The following is an 18,122-nucleotide window of genomic DNA, read 5'->3' on the forward strand; positions in this document are numbered from 1 at the left end:
TATCGGAGACTCCGCTTGCGAGATTTAAAATGAGATTACAATCAGGATGGAGGCTTGTTAGCGGCATTTCAAGCTGTATTACAGTTAAGATACAGAGGATTTAAAACAGAATTGTGGCGAAATGTACAAAAATGCCTACACACAAAAAACCCAGAAGAATGTGCCCGTGACCAGAAGGATTTCATTGTGGGAAGAAGGGACAACTTAAGTGTGCAAGTACTGTCGCGTTACTACTATACATATTTTGATAAAAAACGATTTACATAAAACTCGAAAATAGCTAAAAATAAGCACCACAAAATACAATTAATAAACCCCCCAAAACAGAAGCCCTAAATATAATGGAGGAATAGAAGAGTATTTTACTTTAAATGGAAATCTCAGACAGAAAAAAAGATGTCAGAGTTTATAATGCTAAATCTCAGTATTTAACTTATTTTCTCTCATACTTGATAACAGTGCTCATTATGTGCTCCATTTCTTTCTTTAATTTTTCCAGCACTCTGCTGTTAGCCAATCCACTCTTTTGCTCAGTCATATATGGTGCACCCTCTGTTGTAATCCCACCAGTTAGTTTCTTCCAAGGTAATTCTGCACTTTCCATGGTTTCTTGAAGTTGAAAAAAGTTATTTCCTTTCGTTGAGACTCCATAGCTTTAATTTCCAGTAAACTCAAAATATGTTGCTTTGTGCAGTGTATCATAGTGACGTTCTGTGGTATAATCTTTCATAACTGAACCCTTGAACTGCAAATCAAACATGTTGTTTTGTTGTCAAATTATTCAGTGAAAAAATAATCATCTGGCTAACGATTTGGAATCTTCTGTGTTCTGCCTCCACCTTTCACTTCCGTGACATAAGAACATAAGAACATAAGAAAGTTTACAAATGAGAGGAGGCCATTCAGCCCATCTTGCTTGTTTGGTTGTTAGTAGCTTATTGATCCCAGAATCTCATCAAGCAGCTTCTTGAAGGATCCCAGGGTGTCGGCTTCAACAACATTACTGGGCAGTTGGTTCCAGACCCTCACAATTCTGTGTGTAAAAAAGTGCCTCCTATTTTCTATTCTGAATGCCCCTTTATCTAATCTCCATTTGTGACCCCTGGTCCTTGCTTCTTTTTTCAGGTCAAAAAAGTCCCCTGGGTCGACATTGTCTATACCTTTTAGGATTTTGAATGCTTGAATCAGATCACCGCGTCTCCAATTACTTTTTCACTACGGATTTAAAATTTTACACAAAGTAAAATAAGTAGTTTAAACAAGAGTTCACTTTGCTGTTCTAATCAAAATTATGTGCGTGAGGAAATTGATCCTGTGTGCTATTTGATTGGCTATTTTACTACCTCTGTGAGCTGTGATTGGCTTAATGGGAATGCCACTCATACAATGCAGAATGCAAATGCGTGTTATATTAAAGAGGCGGGTTGTTTTATAATGCAATTTTATAAAGTAATGGGCGGGCTGCCAAAAATTGCCCCGCAGGCCCTATGTTTGTTGTTATCACATTATTATAACAACACCCCTGCTTTAGAGCATTAACTATTTATCTTAAACAATGTCAATGTCATTCAGCTTTATCTGCAACCTATTTAATAAACTGATATTTACACAAAAAAGGCCTGCTAAAGCTCAAAGGGAATTATATTAAATTTCCTAGAAAGGTCAGATTTACAGGACATGTGCTATTGACTGTACTCATATAGCATTGTCACCCCGATCCATGGAGCCTGCTCTGCAGTGTGGCAATGCCGACAAAGAAGAAAACTGATCAATCAATATTTCTTGAGTACGCAGAACAAAAATATAAATATGCCATTTCACAACACAACTTTTATTGTATATGCATTAAAGGAGAAAGGAAACAGGCTTTTTCTTTACATCAGACAATGAATACATGTTCAAATTAAAAGGTGTGCAGTGCAGTTTCACATTATGCCACCTCTGCCTGTCCTGCTGCTGAGTGCTGTGTCTGTTGATCGCTCATTTTTTATCAATGTAAGCCACCACCACCTTCACAATAAGCTACTGATCAAAAGATACGCCTGGACTGCTAGGGCTTTTGATATGACAGTGGTCATGGGTAAGTCTCTGACATTATCATGCACATTAAATTATCGCTCACAATCCATGTAGCATGCATGGTATGTTATATAAATGAGCCAAATACTGTCCACATAAATTAATGCATTCGCTGTTAATAAATGGGGCACTATATTTAGATTTATCACACAGGTTAGGCTCACTACTTTACATGAGCGCTAACTCCAAATGTAGTGACCTTTCGTAAACTATGCCCTCTGACTGCATCCATGGTTGCCCAACACCCATAATGTCCAATTATGTTTACAACTCTAGAAAGAAAGAAAGAGAGGAGAGAAGAGGAGGAGAGATACAGAAAGAGGGCTTGTGGAGATAACAACACACTGTATTGATCTTCCAGATTGACTGCTTGATTTTACACAATGGATCCACACAGACAATGTCAGATTGAACATTCCCTGCACCCGAAGAGTGGAGAGGACAGACAATACAAAGGTTCAATACAAAGGTTTTCTTAAAACACAAAACAGTCTAGTTCAGCTGGCAGATTGCTACAGTGGAATCAGAATGCCAGTGAAGTCTAAACCCAGGATAGAGAGGCTCAGTGAATGTGGTTTGGAATCTGTGCAGGAGGGTCATTGTGTCAGAGACGCCATAAAATGACAGAGTACCGGCATTAAAGTCCAGATACACTCCTATTCTGGGGGAGTGGGGGGCAGCTACTAAACTTTCATTGCTATTGTGCCAGGCAGAGTATCTGGAACCAGAGCAGTGCAAACTCCAGGACTTGTCATTGTATCCAAAGAGACAGGAACGATCTCCTTTCCTGCTGATTCCTTTATATGTGACTCCTATAGAAACCCATTCCTTATTCCACTCAATCTCCCAATAACAGCGAGTCCCAGACAAACACTCTCTGCATAGCACTTGGGCCTTGCTGTCAAATCTCTCTGGGTGATCGGGATATGGCTGGGTCTCACTCCTCCGTGTAACCTTTCTGTTCCCTTCAGACAGGAAGAGCTTTCTATTCGCTGTGTTGGGGTCCAGTGTGAGCTGACAGGAATCTGATTGAAGAGAAGAGGATGGTTAGATGAGAGATGGTTAGAAAAGTCGAATCATTGAGAATCTCCACTAGGTTTGAATGGAAGAACCAACAAAAAGAAAGATATAGATAGATATTACAGCTTATAGGTTATTTTTATAATGGCTGTTTCTCATATAAGGCAAGAACTTGAAAACAGAAGAGGCTAATTTGATAATACAATATAATAATACAAATGATAATTTGCATTATTTTGGGGGGAGTCTGTGTGTATTCATTTTGCAGCTGGTAATCAATGCACAAAGTAATGATACTACTCAATGTAAAATATTACACACTCCCCTCCAAGTATTGGGACAGATTTATTAATCCAGATCCACTGGGGGTGGGGCATTTGTTGCTAATTTACCCACTCATACCTCTTGCTTACTAAATATCTTGAAAAGAATATTGTCCACTCTTCAAATGCTGCCTAATATTTTAATGAGCAATCCATCCCACAAGTGCAGTGATTCTGCAATATACATTTACTACCAGCACAGGATGACTGTGAGGGATAGCTTTTCATTTTCCCAAAAAACTGATTTTACACGTATTGTACATGTATTAAAAGATGGGGTGATTATCTACTCAGGGAAACCAAGATATTTAGGGAGAGAAAGGTCTGAGTGGGGAAAACAGGCAACAAATGCACCACCCCCAATCATTCTGCATGTATTCATCTGCACCAATACTTATGGGAGAGGAGTGTAGATTGATGGGGTCACAATTACTAATAAATAAGAATAATTGCTGCCCTCAAGCTCCACCCCTCCCTGTTCTGTAGTGTTAGCTCTTCTCACAATGGAGTGACACATCTTTCAATCAAGTGCTTCAGTGAAAACAGACTTACATTTTAAAAACTCAGCTCTGTTCCTTGGCTCTGGAGCCTGCAGACTGTAAACTGCAACTTCATTCACTGGGCAGAAAAAAGAGAGCAAAATAGAATTGAAACATGCGGATTAATACACAACACTCACACATGACTCCAAACAGCAATCTGCCATGCTCTTAATATTTAAACACAAAGTGCATCTGTTCAGTTTATCAGTGTAGCAAAGGACCCAGCTTACTCCACCCTCATCAGGAATCTTTCACACAAGAACTAATCTAATACATCTCCAGCCAGGTCCTTCTAAAAATTGAGAATATTTCTGTAGGTGAAATGTTTACTGGTAGAAAAGCCTTACCTTTTAAACACCTGTCACTGCTCCTAGACCCCAGGGTATAAACTGCTGTTTCATTCACTAAATAAAATACAGAAAACTGTGCTTTACTGTAAATCTTTAATAAGAAAGTGCTGGACTATAAGTTAGCATCCTATATTGAATGAATGTGTTGTTTAATGTTTAAATTCATCTGTCTCTATTTAAATGCTATTGTGTTGTTTTCTCATGTAACGTCTTTAGAAACTCTCTTCCTTCCTGCTGTCATCACTCGGGATGTCACTCGGGATGTAAATGAGGCAGGGCATTTCAACCTGGGGAAATCATTTTAAATAAAGCATCTGCAATATTCATATAGTCAACAATCTACAAGAGGTCTTTTTTAATGTCTTGCAAGTCCTGTCCCTCCTCAAGCCATGGTCTATTTGAGAAATCTCTACCAAAAGAATCTATTTCACACCAACCTGTTTTGTTTATTTTGACTAATTCCCCCTTACAGAAGTCCTCAATATGGCTTTTAAGTTCAGATACAGCTTTCCTCACAGCCCCAAAAGAGATGTCTGTATTGACAGTAATGCTGGGTAAGTTTCCAGCTTCAAGAGGGGCACAGAGAGACTGGAAATTCTACACAGAGAAACAGGAAAGTGGAGGAAATTAGTTTTCAGTGAAACAGAATGGGGTTCAAAACATTCCTGGGGAAAAGCAAGGATTCATTCAATTGGAGAGGTAGTGATGTTACCTGTAGAAAATGGATGTGATCCTCTGTCTCTGAAAGCTGTTTCAGCTCAGCGTTTCTCCTCCTTAGCTCAGCAATCTCGTGCTCCAGTTTCTTCATGCGTCCTTCAGCTTCATTCACTGCAACCTTCTTGTTAGCTCCAATCAGCTCAATGACCTCAGTGTGGATTTTCTCAATGTATCGGATCAGCTCAGAAAAGATCTTCTCACTTTCCTGCATTTCTCTCCGTGCAGATCTCTGATTGAAAGAACACAGTAGAGGAGACATCTTTGCAACTAATGTCAAAACATGTAGTGATATTCTGTAAACCTCTGTAGATTTGCACAAGTCCATTCATCAGTTTTGAAATATTCTCTTATGGATGTTGGATTACACTAAAGACAAACATAAAATAAAGTTACTGTAGTTTGTGTCTTCAGTCTGATCTAAAACAGTGTTTGTGGAAGGGTGGGGGTATTCACTGACATGGGAGACAGAAGATTTTATTTGCAAACACCGCACAGGTACCCGGATTTATTTATTTGCTTATTTATTTTTATTTAGTTTTGCCTGCAGAGGGTGCTGTTGTCCGTGGACTGTATACTGCAGACAGTTAAACAGGACCATGGGGTTATCAACACAGGTATACCATTCTGTACACCTTCAAGTGCTCAAAAATAATAATGAAAACAGAAGGTGAAAGAAAAAGGGAAAATAAAACACAGTAATAAAACTACAAACAAAAGTTCTGCTTATGCAGTGCCCCCACTGCCGCTAAGCCGGTCAGCACAGGTCTCCGTCCTACACTCAGTTGTTCCTATACACTGGGGTTGGCCAGGGTTCCCCGTATATCTACACACGTCCCCTCGGGTACGTATTTATTTATATTGCTTTGTAAATTAGTTTTTATGCAAGGCTGCCCCCTCAGCCAGGCTCGCCTGCTCCTTGTTTCACTCTGGCCTCTTCTGCTAGCGACACTGTATTTCTCCGAACACGGCCACCCCAGTGCACAACCAAGCGCAGTTCTTATGGGCCGTGCAGTCTCCCAAAGCCCGCCCCTCAGCCACTCAGAGAGAGGGAAAGCACACACACCCTCTTCCCCACCTCTTCGTGTCATCGCCATGACCGACAGGTGGATCCCACGAGACTGCTGCCCTCTACCTGCAGTAATACGGATGTGCCAGACAGTCAGTCCAGTTCTCCTCTGTTACAGTGTTATACAGTATATTTGGGGTTATCTGTAAATTACACGTGTTCCAATTATTTTGCAAACAACAATAACAACAACAACAACACCCTCTTGTCAATACCCACTTTCAGTGACTCCACAGCCTGTTTCAGATCCTCCACTTCTTTCAGTCTCTCCTGGATTCTCTGTTGTATTTCTGTCTGTGTCTCTCCCAGCTGCTTCTGTGTAGAAACACAGTGACACAGTGACATTTCTGATGGGGCATTGAGTGATATCCTGTCACACCTAACACACCTCTGTTTAGGTATGCTGACAGAATAATTTTAGTTCAAATATATTTTCTTTTATTTTTGTGCTGTCCCCTGTTTGCAATAATTTGGAGTGGTTATCACACATTTGTTTTTGTGTTAGGGCTTTAATTTAGCTTGAGAAGTGAGTAACTTCGCTAGTAACAGAATGTTGGCTGATCTAGCTTATTGCATATTAATATGTCAGCCAACTAGACAAGAGAAGTTACTTCCTCTCTTGTATATTGATTTGATTACTCATTTTGGTCTTTTTTCCTGTTTGGCTTTGCTGAGAATGTAATTCTGCACAGTTTTACCAAGTAAACTATAACATCTTAAACAATGAAACTGATGTTTGATTTTATAAAATAGCAAAAGGTACATCGAAAAATAATTGAACAAATCCTTCTTACCATGAAATACATTTTAGTTTAGGTAGAGCAATTCAACTATGGCTCTTTAAATAACTCTTAATATACAATTAAAATCGGATCTAATGCTAGGGTGAACATTTGGAATTCCGTCAAAATGGCCGCTCTCAGGTCCATTCGAATGAATTGTGTAAAATTGCCCAAAAAAAATGGGGGGGGGGGGGGGGGATATATTTTTCATCGTGGAAAACTGTCAAATGTTTTCACATACACTTGATTGTTCTGACCTTTGAATTTTTTTTCTGCTGTTGAACTTGATTGAGACCATAGGCACCTAACTCAAGAGGGCACAGGGGAGGCAAACAATGGGGTGCCATGTGTAAAAAATGTCTTTATTTCCAGAATTGACATAAATCTTGTATTTTTTCCCAGATTTAACCTAAATCTTATATTTTTTCCCCAGATTTATAAATGTTGTGAAAATAAATAAATATATATATATATTTTTAAATGTGTACATTCAGATATAATTTATAAATCTAGTTACAAGATTTAACATTTAGCTAAACATTTAACTAAATCTTAAATCTCAACAAAATTTAACATTTAGCTAAATATTTAACTGACCAGCTAAAACTGGAGTTTGTATGCAAATGACCCCTCCCCGCTTTGTGCTTTCACGCAATTTGATTGGCTCTTGTTATGCTAATTGAAGCGGGAAGCACGAAGTGGGAGGAGGTCATTTGCATACAAACTCCAGATTTAGCTGGTCAGTTAAATATTTAGCTAAATGTTAAATCTTGTTAAGAGATTTAAGATTTTGTTAAATATTTAGCTAAATGTTAAATCTTGTTAAGAGATTTAAGATTTTGTTAAATATTTAGCTAAATGTTAAATCTTGTAACTAGATTTATAAATTATATCTGAATGTATACACTTAAAAAAATGTATTTATTTTCACAACATTTAGAAATCTGGGGAAAAAATACAAGATTTAAGTTAAATCTGGAAAAAAATATTAATGGTTTTATTTTACACGACACCCCATAGCAAACTATATATTTTGCCCCTCCACTTTTTTTTTTTTTGCTCAGTGTACACACTAGTATTCTATAATGTTTTGTTGAGGTTTTGCCTTTAAACGGTTTAAAATGTCATAAAAACAGAAAGTCATTCAAAAGATGTGATAAGTCTGACATTGATTAAAAAATAACAATAACATCCAATAAAACACCCCTTACATGTGTTAGCAGCGGTATTTTCTCCATGATACCACTGCTTTACCACCATATCATTCATTTTCCTATAGACATTCTTTTCTCTGCTGCTTTTGACTTGTTGACTTCTATAACTCTTGTATATAAATATTATTTTCTCCATGATACCAAATTATTGAAAGTCTGGTAATATACAGTACATATAGTTATATGTCAAAAATGAAATAAGTGTCCTAATTTAGAACATAAGAAAGTTTACAAATGAGAGGAGGCCATTCGGCCCATCTTGCTTGTTTGGTTGTTAGTAGCTTATTGATCCCAGAATCTCACCAAGCAGCTTCTTGAAGGATCCCAGGGTGTCAGCTTCAACAACATTACTGGGGAGTTGGTTCCAGACCCTCACAATTCTCTGTGTAAAAAAGTGCCTCCTATTTCCTGTTCTGAATGCCCCTTTATCTAATCTCCATTTGTGACCCCTGGTCCTTGTTTCTTTTTTCAGGTTGAAAAAGTCCCCTGGGTCGACATTGTCAACACCTTTTACAATTTTGAATGCTTGAATCAGATCACTGCGTAGTCTTCTTTGTTCAGGACTGAATAGATTCAATTATTTTAGCCTGTCTGCATATGACATGCCTTTTAAACCCGGGATAATTCTGCTTGCTTTTCTTTGCACTCTTTCTAGAGCAGCAATATCCTTTTTGTAACAAGGTGACCAGAAGTGAACACAGTATTCTAGATGAGGTCTTACTAATGCATTGTAAAGTTTTAACATTACTTCCCTTGATTTAAATTCAACACTTTTCACAATATATCCGAGCATCTTGTTGGCCTTTTTTATAGCTTCCACACATTGTCTAGATGAAGACATTTCTGAGTCAACATAAATGCCTAGGTCTTTTTCATAGATTCCTTCTTCAATTTCAGTATCTCCCATATTATATTTGTAATGGACATTTTTATTGCCTGCGTGCAGTACCTTACACTTTTCTCTATTAAATGCCATTTGCCATGTGTCTGCCCAGTTCTGAATGCTGTCTAGATCATTTTGAATGACCTTTGCTGCTGCAACAGTGTTTGCCACTCCTCCTATTTTTGTGTCGTCTGGAAATTTAACAAGTTTGCTTACTATACCAGAATCTAAATCATTAATGTAGATTAGGAATAGCAGAGGACCTAATACTGATCCCTGTGGTACTCCACTGGTTACCTCGCTCCATTTTGAGGTTTCTCCTCTAATCAGTACTTTCTGTTTTCTACATGTTAACCACTCCCTAATCCATGTGCATGCATTTTCTTGTGTAGGTATTGAGTTTGCAGGTTTGAAATACGGCTGGAAGAAGCTACAAGAAACTGATGGAGTTCCTGAAGACCACGAGGGGATGGATCCACTGGAGGAGGACCAGCTGGATGAGGAGCTGATGATGGAAGAGGGTAGAGATGAAGAGGAAGAAGCTGTTCCATATGAGCCCCAGCCCAGCACTTCCACTGTCAAGTAAATGATTTAATGTATTCCTAATTGTTTGTCTTTCTTTTATAGTATGGTCACCACAGATGCAGACCATGCACACTCCTCGCCCATCAAACGCCGCAGTACACATCATTGCAACGCACCGAATCACTGGTCATCAGACAGGTCTGCACCCTCTCGCTATACACCCGCGTGCTACACACTTGCCCACACTACTGCCTCCACACCTGATGCTTCTGTGGAACCTGCTCCAGTCCACTTTGTTGATGAAGAGAGTGACACAGAGCCAGGTTTCTCCACATATGAAGACGCAGACCACGAGGCACCGAGACTGCTCCCTTTCAGACATAGTCGTCCTGTAGGAGTTGACATCCCCATGGTTACCTGCGCTCTTCGATCCACCAGGGTTTCCCCGCAAAATAGATTTGTTCCTCCTCTTTTTCATGCAGGTTATCATCACTGATATCTGCAAATTTAGAAATGCTCAGGGATGGCATATAGTTGTAGAAAAACCTAGCTACTAGGTAATAGTCAAGGCGGTTGGAACGAAGTTACCCCAGAGGAGTTAATGCAATTTATTATTATTTTTACACCAGGGCTTATGGGCTAGGGCAGGGTTCTTCAATAGGCAGCCCGCAGGCCAAATCCAGCCAGCGAGAGCCTTTCTTTTGGCCCATCAAGCGTCAGCTGTCCTTCATTACAAAAGCTGAAATTGCTGATACGCAAGATTATAAAATCACCGTAATCTACAGGGTATATGATTCCCCTAACAAGTGTTTTTTGGCAGCCTAATACAAGAACAAGTCAGCTGATTGGCCAAGCTTTATTTCTAATGAGCTATCACTTTGGCATGCGTCACAAATCTCTGCCCATTTGCTTAGTTTTAGTGCCTCATTGGTTGAGCAGTGAGAGAAGGCTTCGTGCAATATGAAAACATTGGAAGTAATATTATTTTCTTCAGTGCGGTGAAACTATCTGAATATTCTTACAAACATTGCTGTACATTAATACGAAGCCAAAAATCCACGTCTGTGTCTAAAATGGCAAGTGAAGTGTGGGATTAACATAAAAACCAACAACAACAAAGTGATGCTTCAGATTTGGCAAGCGAGTCAGAATCGAGGGATACAGCTGCAGGTAATGCACATCACTTGAAAGTGCTTCACGCCTTCCAGACACCGGCCAAACTAACAAGGTACATGCTACATATAGTGATCAACGTTTTGTTTTGTTGTGATCCTATTTTCTGTTATGAGGAGAGTAATAAACGAAAACCAAAATGGTGTTTTTTTTTCTTTGTACAACGCTCCCTTTTCCACATACTGTATATTTTTTGAAGAGTTTATTTAAGTTAAATTTGACAGTTTTCACTTGCATGCACAGCTTTAAAAAAAAGCTATTACTTCATGAAAATGTGTCATTTACCACTTTGTTTATTGCGAAGAAACTATAATGGCAGGGATGAAAAAAAGAAATGAAAAAAGCAATGTCTACTTAAATACACACGTGAAAAGTGTATAATTTTAAGTTTGACATCCTCTGCTTTATAGTTAATTCAGTGGAGCTACATTAAACCCTTCACAGCCTATTGTGGAATATTACAGTTTTACATATTATTTTAGGATAAATAGTATTGGAAATTGCTTTAATTGTGTAAGATTTAGCTGGGAATTGTGCAGCATTTGATTGGAACATGAAAGTGAAAGTAGTTTTTGTATTAATTTAACTTAAATACGTTAGTAATGTACTTTAGCTTAGGTATTGTATTATGTTATATGACTGATTACCTGTTACGTTTGACCTGTTGTCAGAGCAATAACATTTTTTTTTTTTTTTTTTTTTTTAAATCTTCCAAAGCACCAGATGTTTGTCTCCAGTTTATTGTAGAAAGTCTTGGAAAGCTGAGCGGGGCTGCTGTATGTTTTAAAATGAGAAACACTTTGGTTTTATTATAGAAATACAGGAAAAAAACTTAAGTGCATATGTCTATATTTTGCATATGATAAACTAAGTATTGTTAGGAAAATTAGCAATGCGGCCACCAGTAAGTGTTCAGTCACAGGAAGTTGGCCGAAGAAACCGAGCCTAGATCTTTTATTTAGGCTTAAAAAAAACCTGTTTGGCAACAGTAAGAAATGTACCTGCGGCACGCCTCTCAAAGATGGCACGGTGGATATGCACTTAAGTTTATTTCCCCCTCTGTTTGCTGTCATGCCATGTATTTAATTTAGAAACTTTTCATTTACATTTAAACACACTGGAGCTAGAACATGCATATTTAGACATCGTGCTACACTTTGAATCAGGCGCTTAGTAAGATGCTTCTACAACAGAAGAGCTTGCGTTAGTTAACTTGAATGCTTGCTGCGCAGTAATTGTCAGAACATTTTCTAGTTTTAATGGAATTAAAATGAATAACATGCTGTTTTAATAGCATTACAGTGAGATTTGTATAATTATTTGTTTGCAAGATGTCGTTTGAATACTGGTCAGGAAATTATATTTGCTTAATATTTTTATTATTAATGGTGATCAAACATTGCATCATTTTAAGTAGTTATTACTGAGATGTATTAGCTGATTGGTGCAAGTGCAGTGTTGAAACGTTTTGTTACTGTATGTAAAGTGTGATTGGATAATCAGATTTTCATGACCATTTAAACCACACCCCACCACTACGCACATCTTGAGTGCCCCGTGGCCCCCCAAGGTTTGGACATTTCATTGTAATTGAGTACCACTGGGCTAGGTCGTTCATGACACGCGACCGATTCAAGGCGATAATTGCTGCGGTACATGAAAATAACACTGATCGGTTACACAAACTGTGCTACCTCCTCGATCGCCTAAAAACCACATGTTTTAAACTTTATCAGCCAAACCAAAATGTAACTGCCGATGAGCGTATGGTTAGGTCTAAGTCACGATCAGGTTTTAGACAGTTTATGAAAGATAAAACAATTCGGTGGGGGTTCAGATTGTGGGTTCTAGCAGTGTCAGACAATGGTTACACAACTGATTTTGACATTTACACTGGCAGTTGCAACGGTAGGGTAACTGGCTTAGCGAAAAAGGTAGTCTTAGAATTGGTCCAGCCACTTGTCCATCCAGGCTATAATGTATGGTTTGATAATTATTACATGTCACCAAATTTGCTGATAGAATTAAAAAGGCTTGGTTGTAATTCTTGTGGCATTTGCCACACAAATCGCATAAATTTCCCCGCTATTCTGAGGGACTGTAAACAGTGGGAACATCGGAGTAATCGTGGGGATATGAGATGGTGTCACATCGAGGAAGGGAACATTTTAGCAATTCAGTGGAGGGATACTCAAGCCATTACTTGTTTGTCATCATTTCATACTGCCATGAATCGAGCACTGTAGAAAGGCTGTTAAGAACCAAGGTGTGTTGGACTCGAACAGTGATGCGGCAGCCTGCCACCATTCACGACTATAGTCAATTGGCGGTGTAGACAAATCTGACCAGAGAATTGGTACCTACCACATTCCCCTTAAATCCATGAAATGGTGGAAAATGTTGTTTTTTTCCACTTCATTGACGTAGCGGTCACCAACAGTTTCTTTCTCTAAGAGTCGCGCAAAAAATGAGGGAACAGCCAGTTTTGAAAGATGTAGAAAATATTCTCATCTTCATTTTAGAGAAACTCTTTGCCGGCAGCTTGCGGGAATAGGTATAGATGACGACGTACCCACTATACAAGCCAACAGCCAAATGAAGTCAGCCTCCCTCATCGTCCCATACGTTACACGTTCCTGACTACCTAGAGAAGCATAAGAACTGCTGGCTTTGTTACTGAAAATAGAAAATAGAACATAAGACGTGTGTTGCATGTTTCACTCCAGAATGCAACGGGAAACAGTTCTGTGTGATTCGCAAACGGCCTTGCTTCCAAATTTGGCACTCTCCGGATGCTAATAAACATCGCAGCACAAATACATAGTCAAAAAATACAGCAGCAGAAGGATTTTGTAATGTGTGTGTGTGTGTGTGTGATTTTAAATAAAAACTCCTTCTAATAGTAACAACTTCATTTTCCCTTGCTTTTTTCATACATTACCATGATAAAAGGTTTTACATAAGATTTGGCAATGTACTTTGTGATATTTTGCTTAGTCTGGACTAATAAAATAGCTGACAGTTCTGATTATAGGGACATTTTGGGGAATTTTGGCATACAGACCATGGCTCGGACAAAAGCTTGTTGCTCCTCAATAGTAGAAGATATTTGAAATGTGATTTTACATTTGAAATCCTCAAATTTTTGCATCTGTCATAATAACTGATAGTTTTTATATTTAACTTGGAAAGGGGTCGAAATTGGCAGTTTTAAAAAATATTATTTATTATTATACATTTTTCAATAATTTTTTGGGCGGTGCAGTTTATATAAAAAACATATAATACATTTCACAAATAAATCCATTATATCATTGGAAACAGCTACTAAAGGCCTTTCTATAGATATATTGGGTTTTAACTTCTGATTTAAGGTTGCCAAACTACAAGCGCTAAACACAAAGTGGTCAAATTCAAGCCCAAATGTGGTCACTCTACCTAGGCGTCAAAAGGCATGTACCTGATATCGTAGGGTAATTGAAACATTTTTGCTTATACTCTCTAATGTCGTTCTGCACACTGTCGGCCTTTGTTGAAGGTATAAAACAGTGTACCTGAAAGTCAAAACTTGTGCCAATATTTAAAGTAAAAAATATAAATATTTTAAAACTAGCAAGAAATTACTTGGTTGTAGTAGCAGCAGTTACATGATTGTTTTAAGTTATTTTATTACAGGCAAACTTTGGACTCAATGGACCATATTTGGAAGCAAGCACAAAGGCAAAGACACCATTTCTTAGAGGAATAAGACCTCTTTAATGATAAAAAACAAGAAACAAATCTTGACTGGTCCTTCCTGCGGCTAAGTTTACACTGTTAAATATATGCTGTTTAAATTCTTTTATTCAGCAAAAACAAAAGATATTTGCATTTGCTTCAGAATGAAGTCTTTTTATATATATATATATATATATAGTAAACCAATGCTTCTGACATGGCAAGTATTTAAACTGCCTTACTTGGGGAATCATTACCTTCAAAATAACAGTACTTGCTTTTCTTTGTTTAACACTTTCCTTAATAAACTACATGTGGGAATTCTAGGTGTAGCGTTGTGCAGAGATGCCATTGGTACTGGTTGTGCCATTTGATGTTCCTTGCTAATGCATGCTCAGTAAGTACATATTGAACATTTTATGCTAAAACACCTGCCCAAATCTGTCGGCTTGCAATTACTGAAACAGCAAAGTTTGCTTGGTTTCTTAGAGTTTCTTAATTGTAAAAAAACAAACAAAAAAAAGAATAGTAATACATTTGCTTTTCTATGCTCAGCAGTTAGTCCTTCAGTGTGCCCCCCACTTTTTAACAAAGTTAGGCACCTGTGATTGAGATTCATTAATACGGGACTACTGCTTCTGACATTTGATTAAAGCACTGAATTGTTGTACTGCTTTAGAATGAAACACTCTCCTATAGGTACCAGAACTGACTCAGTGTTACTGAATAAGAAAGTTTACTAGTCCAGAGCTTATCTGTGCTTGAAAATTGCGTATACAGTTAAGATAAATTGTTAATGCAAATGCTTTATTTTTACAGTTGGTTATTCATTATCAATGTTGAGAATTATGTCAAACTCCTTAAATTAGGTCTTTGAAAATTGTCAAAATGGTTCTTGAAGGTCTTGAGAAGTTTGTAACAGAAAAACTGTATGCACCCTGTATTTACCACATCTGATTGAGTTAAGCAGAGATTGGATATTATTTTTGCAGCTGAGGTTTTATAAAATGAATATTATGTGAAATGGGGATACATGTAAAAGGTCTGATGAATAATATTTAAAAAACAAAAACTATGTTTGTTAACTAGCCTCATGTGTAATTTATCGGTTGATCCATCTGGTAAAATGACAAGTAATTTATTTTTCTATAAGTCAAATTCACATTTCCTTCTGAAAGTGGTCTAAAATGGGTCAGAATGCATCTGAGCACATTTACAATGCCAGAGCTTCGAGGGGTTTTTTGCCCAGGAGTTTCAGTCAAATTTATCATTGGCGACTTCATACATGCTAATGTGAAACTGTATAACCTAGTAAAGAGACATGATAAATATAACTGGGGACTCTTATCTTCTAAGATAGCTATAAAAGAAATAGTTCAAACCCTTGCCTGTTTTCCAGTCCTTTCTGTCTCAGCTGAGACTGTATCATGACTCTTGTGTTCCTGATCTGAACACAACAAGCAAATACACGTCTGATCCGTTCTACAGAAGACCTCCAAAACCTTTTGGTGTTCAGCACAAAGCTTCTGCTCCAGATTTCCAATTGCATTGATCAGCTTGTGCCTCTTGAAAGCAGTCCCCTCATAGTGTGGCTTGACGTGTGTTTCACAGTAAGAGGCCAGGCACGTCAAACAGGATTTCACAGCTTTGAACTTTCTTCCAGTGCAGAAATCACACGGCACATCTCCAGGTCCAGCATAACTTTGAGCAGGAGGAGGATTGAGTCCTGTCTGCTTTAATTTCTCCACAACTTCAGCCAGCATGGTGTTTCTGCGCAGAACAGGCCTTGGGGTAAAGGTCTCTCTGCACTGGGGGCAGCTGTAGACACCTGTATGATCAGTCTGATCCCAGTAGTTCTTAATACATCCCATACAGTAACAGTGTCCACATGCTGTAGTGACTGGGTCCTTCAATATCTCCAGACACACTGGACAGCTAAACTGCTCCTCCCCTACCAGAATATTTGCTTCTGCCATTTCTGCTGCAGTGAGACAGACAGACTGGCTATTTCTCAACAAATAGAACTGTTTAAAGCTCCAAGAGGTGAGGTTTTGGACTGATGCCAGGTTTTGATAAACAGGTTGAGCAGAAACAGAGTTACGTGTCAAGAATGTATTAGTTCCTGAGATCTCTCCTGCTCAGCTCTCTGGTTTCTGTGCACACAAGCCATGCATTCCACACTGTGTGTTGTTCTGTGTTTAAGACACTCGACCAGAATCTCAGCTGGAAAGACTACCAGCACATCAAGCTTGAGTGAATCTAGGAGCAGTGCAGTAATGCTGGAATGGGTTAACAGGGATATACGATTTCAAAGATTAGGGAGCAATACAATAATACAATACAATATTGATCTATAAAGATCCTTCTGTGAAACACCTTAAAGCACTGTACATGTAATAATAATAATAATAATAATAATAATAATAATAATAATAATAATAATAATAATAACTAGTGTTGCAATCAACTTTGCGGCTTCTTAGTTTTTATCATGAAATTTACGCATATCGATTGGTCACATCTTCATTCAGTTGTGGGCATTACTTCCCATAGGCCTGATATGTTTAGTCAGAGAAACACATAAATAGGGAGCGCGGTACCTGAATGCCCTCCCTGCCTCCCACAGTGTGGAGCCCAGCCTTCAGGATGGTCAGCAGCCCTGCAGTAGAAGAGTGTAGAGAACGGGCTGGAACATATTCAGACAACATGTCTGAAAGGTGCTGAGAAGCTGGGCCATGAAGGATCTGAACAACACAACAAGATCTTCAAATCAATCGTGCTTTGGGAAAGGGAAATAGTGTAACATTTAAAAGAACGTAACCATCGTCTTAAAATACAATTTGTGATTCTTAAAATGACTCTGATTCGTGGTTGGAGTGTGAGCTTCTTTATAACATTACAACATGTTCCTCTGTGAAAGGACCTGCGATTCAAGGAAGCATTGGGCATGTTTAGACTGCATATATTATTATACAATATGACTACATTTCTATAGCAAGAGATCTCAGCCTTCTATACAATACAAACAGGATTAGATTGTGCAGATTTGCTGTTCTGTTCAGTAGAATGTCTTTGTCCTCAAGTATCAGCACTTTGATTAGTGAGCACTGTTTCCAGTTTAATATAGAATGCTATTTCAGTACATTCAAAATGACCTGCTGTAACGGGGGAGGTCTGTGCTGACTGTCTGGTGCATGCGTGGTTCTACAGGAAAAGGGCAACAGCCTCGTAGATCCGCTTGTCAGTCATGGCGATGACACGGAGAGGTGGGGAAGAGGGTGTGTTGGCTTTCCCTCTCTCTGAGGGGCTGAGAGGCGGGCATTGGGGGATTGCTCGGTCCATAAGTACTGCGCTTGGTTATGCATTCGGGTGGCCATGATTGGGAATACACAGAGATGCTGGCCAAGAAGTCCAGTGTAAACATAGACCAGGCAGGAATGCCAGTGGTTGGAGCGAGTGACCAAAATAGGCAAGCACGGCTGAGGAAGACAGCCAGCCTAGTGAAACAAAATAATATACAAAATAAATTGTTACTTATCCAAGGGAACGTGTATAAATAGAAGGGGAACCTTGGCCACCCCAGTGTATAGTGCATAACAGCGTAGGACAGAAACCCGAGCTGGCCGGCTTAGCGGCAGTGGGGGCACTGCGTAAGCAGCACCTTTTTTTGTAGTTTTATTACTGTGTTTTATTTTCTCTTTTTGTTATTATTATTATTTGAGAGAACCTGT

The 18,122-nt window shown here is 38.6% G+C and overlaps 1 protein-coding gene across 1 annotated transcript; it reads right to left on the minus strand.

Annotated features, from left to right (window-relative positions):
- Window positions 1–1,816: 1,816 nt before the first annotated feature.
- On the minus strand, window positions 1,817–16,429 carry LOC117433095 (tripartite motif-containing protein 16-like). The gene is made up of 7 exons (XM_059016151.1): window positions 15,780–16,429; window positions 6,317–6,412; window positions 5,027–5,260; window positions 4,752–4,911; window positions 4,312–4,368; window positions 3,975–4,040; window positions 1,817–3,104 (listed from the first exon to the last, which is right to left on the minus strand). Exons 1-7 carry the CDS (start codon window positions 16,365–16,367, stop codon window positions 2,572–2,574), a joined length of 1,734 nt encoding a protein of 577 aa, XP_058872134.1. The 5' UTR covers window positions 16,368–16,429; the 3' UTR covers window positions 1,817–2,571.
- Between the last annotated feature and the right edge of the window lie 1,693 nt (window positions 16,430–18,122).

This window comes from Acipenser ruthenus, chromosome 52 (genome assembly GCF_902713425.1).
Source record: "Acipenser ruthenus chromosome 52, fAciRut3.2 maternal haplotype, whole genome shotgun sequence".
Lineage (NCBI taxonomy): Eukaryota > Metazoa > Chordata > Actinopteri > Acipenseriformes > Acipenseridae > Acipenser > Acipenser ruthenus.